At 41.1% G+C, this 6,208-nt stretch overlaps 1 protein-coding gene across 1 annotated transcript; it reads left to right on the top strand.

Moving 5' to 3' along the window:
- Positions 1-1,828: 1,828 nt before the first annotated feature.
- On the top strand, positions 1,829-6,201 carry slc38a11 (solute carrier family 38 member 11). The gene is made up of 12 exons (XM_076747367.1): positions 1,829-2,010; positions 2,101-2,221; positions 2,913-2,987; positions 3,078-3,212; positions 3,411-3,476; positions 3,565-3,671; positions 3,752-3,831; positions 3,997-4,067; positions 4,683-4,844; positions 4,937-5,049; positions 5,364-5,495; positions 5,608-6,201. Exons 1-12 carry the CDS (start codon positions 1,990-1,992, stop codon positions 5,845-5,847), a joined length of 1,323 nt encoding a protein of 440 aa, XP_076603482.1. The 5' UTR covers positions 1,829-1,989; the 3' UTR covers positions 5,848-6,201.
- The last annotated feature ends 7 nt before the right edge of the window (positions 6,202-6,208 follow it).

Here is a 6,208-nt window from a genome sequence, read left to right as displayed (position 1 = left end):
ATGCGTAATTGTCGGGAATACAGATGTCCGCAATCTAGCATGTATTAGAAACTAAAAGCTAAAGCCACAACTTCGAATCAGATTGCGCTCTAAAACTCTCTCTATGTGTGTGTGTGTGCGCGCGCGTGTGTGTGTGTGTGTGTGTGTGTGTGTGTGTGTGTGTGTGTGAGAGAGAGAGAGAGAGGGGGGGGGGGGGTCAGTGGCCTGTTGTTATCCAAACGTCCGGTCAAGTGTTGAGTCATTACAACTGCCTGAAAGTAACTGAGAAAACAGCAGATGAAACTGCAGCAGAGGCCGATCGCAAAGGTTCGTCCGGACCTGCCTTTCATTTGTTGCATTTGAGTTAATTGTTAGGTTAAAGTTGGGTGGGTGACCTGACTGTGAGTCAGGACATGCACTGTGCGCCTGATGCCACCTGCTGGATACACACAGCATCGTCAGACAAAGATAGAAAGAGTCTAAAGAAGCTTTGGACTGCAGCGCCAAGTATCACAAAGTTTCCAGAGAGAGAGAGAGAGAGAGAGAGAGAGAGAGAGAGAGAGAGAGAGAGAGAGAGAGAGAGAGAGAGAGAGAGAGAGAGAGCGTGTGTATATGTAAGGTATATGTGTATGTAAATTATATATAAACACATAATATACATAATGAAGAATATGATTGACAGTTTCAATCCCTATGAAGCAGCATTGGAAAACATGAAAATACTTTTAAAAGGCAACGGAAAATAAATAAATGCAGCCTAAGTAGTCCATGAAAATCAATTACACTGTAATGTTGGTCAAATAAATATATAAATATTTTTTTAAAAAAAGTCACAAATTACACTGAATTATACATGTAGAGTAACGTGATGTAATCACATAAAATATGTCTTATCTCTATTATTGTCAGAAAAACAGAAGGATCTTCTAATCAAAACTGATTAAATTAGACAAAATGAGTTCTCAGTTCTCCACACGAGAAACGGTTCTCTTGCTTCTTACTGTACAGTATATTTCCAAATCTTTCCGCCAGTCCCTGAACAAAGAAGTCTATGTAACAGTCAGCTTTAAGTCCTTTGGCCTAATTCCTAATTTCCTTTCATGTATTATTCCGTATTTTGGTATCAAGTGTCAAAGTGCCACCTGTTCCTCAGAAGTCTGTTAGCTTTCGCTGTCCAGTGAGGCTGTGGGGCTGTTTCTTCAGTAAAAAAGAGTAAAAACTGTTGACATTGTGTTCTGCCGTAACAACGGCACTGCTTCTGGAAAGAGATGTTGAATTTTCTAAATGTCATTCATTTGAATGCTGTTCCATACACTAAACTGAATTGTACTGGTGACATTTCAGAGACGTAAATGTCAAACTGACTCTAACTGAACTAACTAAATGACCAGATGCCACTACAGGGAGAAGCCATTTTGTCTGATCATTTTATTTGATTTCATTTATTTATTGATCATTTAGGGAAGCAACCCTTTATGCATGTCTTTCCCCAAACTGAACACTCAAGTTCTAGTCATAAGTATAATAATGGACGACTGGACGTCACTGTAAACTCACACAATGATGTTTTCCAACTCATGGAGAGGATGTTTTTTGTTTGTTTGCTGGTTCTGTTTGAGAATAAAAATGTGCCGACAGTTTTGGCGGTGTTGGACTCATCCTGAGCATGGCCGCTTTGTTCCCAGATATTTTTACAGTGTCTGCAACAGCTAACCTATTTCCTGCTTGTTTAAAGCTGCCGTAGGATCATAACGCCACATCAGAAGATGTAAATAATGACACCCTGTGCGTAAATTGCGCACAGCACTTCTTTCAATTTGGAAACACTGGCTGTTCTACCCTATCCCCTGATCAATGGCCGATGACCGCGCAGGGGCGCTATGGAGACGTTTTGAGGCTTTTAGTTGAGTAAAATTGACAAACTTCGCCTAATTCAATCACACCACAGATATGTGAGAGTAAAGCGCTGAAGAGACGCGAGCAAAGCGGAAGCAAATCAGCGACAAGCAGATGCTCGACATGGATCAGCAGGTGGGTGAGCAGTGATACTGCTGTTGTGGGACATTGAAAGAACAAACAGACTTCTTTGATGTTGTGTTACTGCTTTGTGTTCTTTTCCAGCTGAGCAGCGAAGAAGGGACCACATTAATTCCTCCACAAAAAGCTGCCGGAGAGCCAAGAAGTTCAATGACATCTGCGTCTTTTAATTTCATCAACTCCATCATAGGATCTGGAATAATCGGTGAGTACTCAGTCGATCATTCACATTGCCTAAAGCGTATAATGAAATTACATACAACCGATGGTAAATTATAGCATAACAAACTCTAAATCCTGAGATATTCCATTTCAATAATTTGCTCATTTTGGTCCCATTCAAGCCCTGCGGTGATAAACCCTCCGCATCATATGACTAGCGCCTGTTGCCCCCATTCTCCCTCTTAACCCTTTCATCCTCACAAATTGCCTGAGTTGTTAAGCAGAATCACAAACACGCACAACTGCACAGAATCAGCAGGGCATTTTAAAGCTTTCTGTGCACGTTTTGCATTACAGAAGAAAAACAATTTGAGATCATTTTTGGATTTTTTTTTTTACAAAATTAATTTAGTATATTATACATTTAATCTGAAAATTCATTAAAAACAGGTAGTTAGTACAGTGCTAAGGAAATATACAGACTGTTTGTGTTCCATGCAGTTGTAATGTTTCTCATAGTAATAAATAACTTTTACAGTGTTTAAAAAATCCCGCAGTGTAAATTTCCTGAATCTGTGAACATGTGCAGGAAGAATTCTTCTGCTGTCAATCTGCCTTTGTTCTAATGGTGTGTTACCGCTATGCTTTCTTCACATCTGTGATGTTCCCTTCAGGAATTCTTTAGCTGCAGTTCTGTGTGTGCACCATGTTTTCCTGTGTTCTGTCCTGAGCAGGTTTACCATACGCACTGAACCAGGCCGGGCTCCCCTTAGGCCTTCTGCTGCTGATAACTGTTGCGTTCATCACAGGTGAGTATTTTGAAGGTGCCATTATGAAAATGAAGACATGATTTTATGAGAGGAACAAACTAATAACATTATGTTTGCTCTTCATGGCAGACTACTCCATAATCTTACTAATTAAAGGAGCCAACCTGTCAGGGACAAGCAGCTATCAGGCACTGGTGCAAAGCACATTTGGTTTCCCTGGATTTCTGATTTTATCTGGACTGCAGTTCCTTTATCCTTTCATTGGTGAGTTACTTCAAGGATACAAAAAAAAATTTATATCATGGTATATTGCATTTCATGTGTAAATTTCCAGTGTGGTCAGACAAATAATTTAATTCTATAGTCCTATTTCTGCTACATTCTTTTAGACTTTTGGTCCAGTCTAAATAACCCTGCACATTAATCTAATAATAGAACGATCCTTCGCCTCTTCTTCCTCAGCTATGATCAGCTACAACATCACAACTGGTGACACACTGACCAAAGTATTTCAGAGAATACCGGGAGGTATGCTGCATTAATCAGCCTCAGATCAAAGCCAAACAGCAACACGTGCCATTAAAACAAGAACTGATTAGTTGTTTTGTGCTTGCAGTTGGTCCAGATCACATACTTGCAGAGCGTCACTTTGTGATCTTGGTATCAACCGTTGCATTCACGCTGCCGCTCTCACTTTATCGCAACATAGAGAGACTTGGGAAGGTAAGTGTGATTGCTACACAGCTGTCAGTGTCATTGAGTGATTTGAAAGCTGCCTGTAAAACGTCCGTGTGTGTTACCAGGTGTCCTTCCTGTCAATGGTGCTGACACTTACCATCCTCATCATTGTAATCATCAGGGCAGCTACCTTTGGACCTCAAATGTATGAATGAATACTCTGCAATCTGCTAATCTATAGTGATTTTAATGTAAATGTTCCCGTATGTGAACCATGGGGTTCTTTTTTTTAACGAAAAGTCACTAAAATGCTATTATACAAACATAATTGTGTGTTTCTTGATGACTGAATATGAATATCATTCTCCAGCCTCCCGACAGAGAACGCATGGGTATTTGCAAAGTGGAATGCAATTCAGGCAGCTGGTATAATGTCTTTTGGTGAGTTTGTCTTTGCTGATCTGATGAAATATTTTTAGCCGTATGTTGTTGTACTGCCGACAGAAATACAATGACCACCAAACACATGCTATGATGAATGATAATGAATAAACTGTGTAACTGAAGGCAGATTATGCACAAAACCTACAAAACGGGATAAAAGAGGTTAAAGGTCGCTGCTGTCTGCCTTTGGTAATTCACAGCACAGCATCTCTAAGAAAGTCTGTTGTCATCACCCTCCGAGTGAGACCCTGCCCTGCGGTGCACCCTGTGAGTGGTGCTCTGGCTCCTCTGCAGTCCACTTTGACACATTGTGGTGAAAATGATTATGGCCTTGAATCAGGTGCTTTGATGATAATAACTACTAATGCTACAAGGGAGGCCATTTAGATAAGGGGATGTGCAAGCACTTAGGAAAATTCAGTGTTGTGTAGCCTGAGCTAAGACAGGCTCTCAGTCTTGGACATATTCAATTTACCATCAAATCATACAAGACAGGAAGACAACTACAAATGAGACTCACATCTAAGAGTATGCAGAGGTCCAGTCTACTGATGCCTCATTTATTCTGCTGTTAATTGAGCTCTGATGTTGTGCCTCTGTTTGTCTCCTCAGCCTTTATATGCCACCACAACAGCTTCCTTATCTATGGGTCTCTGGAGCAGCCCACACTAGCTAACTGGTCACGGGTCACCCACGTGTCTGTGGGCTCTGCACTGATATTCAGCGCTGCATTTGCTGTTGCTGGCTACACCACCTTCACTGGCTACACACAAGGTTTTAATATGAGAGACATTGAACTACAAGCCTCTAATTTCTTTTTAATATCACAAATGTCTTTGTATGATCTCATATTCCCACTTTTTTAGGAGACATATTCGAGAACTACTGCAGAAATGATAACCTGGCAACATTCGGTCGCTTCTGTTTTGGCCTCAGCATAATAACCACATTTCCACTGGAGTGTTTTGTTACACGAGAGGTAAGTGATACTTTCTTATATGGTGGCCTAAGAAATTAACAGTTAAACATTTACATATGTAAGAGAAAGTGGTATATGGAGGGTTTGAGCATCTGAGGCTTTGTAACAAAATGAACCAAAACAAAGGTGGACACCCAGCTGCTGCTGCAGAGCTGCTCAGCGGGTGACGGAGCAACAGTGTCAGCTGCAGAAGCTTGTCACTGGGTCCTCTCTCAACTTGCAAATGCAATGTTAATTCGAATTCTACTTACAGGAAATGCTTTAATTAAAATATGTGTGCAGATTCATTTTCATATTCATGTTCATCCCCTCAGGTGGTATCCAATGTCATTTGCAGTAGGGACCTTTCAAAGGCTGAACATGTGGCCGTAACGTTGCTCATAGTTGCTGTTTGCACGTCCATGTCTTTGGCCTTCGACTGCTTGGGAATTGTTTTGGAACTGAATGTAAGTGAACTCAGCACTGTTTGCCCCTCTCTCCGTTTAGTTTGAGATAATACATTGAAGTGTTTAATGAAGTGTTTGTTTCACCTTAATGGTGTTCTCTTCTACCATCCAGGGCATTCTGAGCGCCACACCTCTGATCTTCATCATTCCATCTGCGTGCTTCCTCAAACTCTCCACCGGCCGCTGGTTCCAGCCTGAAAACCTGATACCGATCATCTTGATATTAATTGGCCTGTTTGTCATGATCACTGGCTTGATCATGACCGGCCTCTACCCTCAAGACTGTTCACACGGCACGGAGATGTTCTACTGTGGAGACGCCAATGTCTCTGTCACCGTACCACCAGTATGAAATGAGCATCACCAAATTTGGAATTGTCCCGAACTTTTTTTTCTTTTCTTTAAAGCACAGACATTATATGGCGAAAATGTGTGTATGTGGACCCCCCTGTCCCCCACATACCCTTGTGTACAAGGGTTCTTTTTCATGTTTGGGCTATAATCTCATTAGTTCCACTCAAGGGAAATCTTAATGTTACACCATTCAATGATATTTCAGGAAATGGTGTGCTTCCAACTTTGCTTTTATATATGTTTTTCTGTATCATTTGTATCACACAGAGGGTGAGTTGGTCGCTTCCATATGCAGCCACACGGTGTCACTGTAGACAAATAAAGCATTCATTAAAAGGAAGTACGAAACAGCAACGCTG

The sequence above is a fragment of the Chaetodon auriga genome, chromosome 13, assembly GCF_051107435.1.
Source record: "Chaetodon auriga isolate fChaAug3 chromosome 13, fChaAug3.hap1, whole genome shotgun sequence".
Lineage (NCBI taxonomy): Eukaryota > Metazoa > Chordata > Actinopteri > Chaetodontiformes > Chaetodontidae > Chaetodon > Chaetodon auriga.
Note: the sequence above shows the minus strand (reverse complement) of the source record. Positions and strands in the feature narration are given on the sequence as shown.

Coding starts and splice junctions, on each gene's coding strand:
- slc38a11 (XM_076747367.1), top strand. CDS start 1,990: ATGCTCGACATGGATCAGCAG. Junction 3,832..3,996: donor GCTACCTTTGGACCTCAAAT/GTATGAATGAAT, acceptor ATCATTCTCCAG/CCTCCCGACAGAGAACGCAT. Junction 4,845..4,936: donor CTTCACTGGCTACACACAAG/GTTTTAATATGA, acceptor CCACTTTTTTAG/GAGACATATTCGAGAACTAC.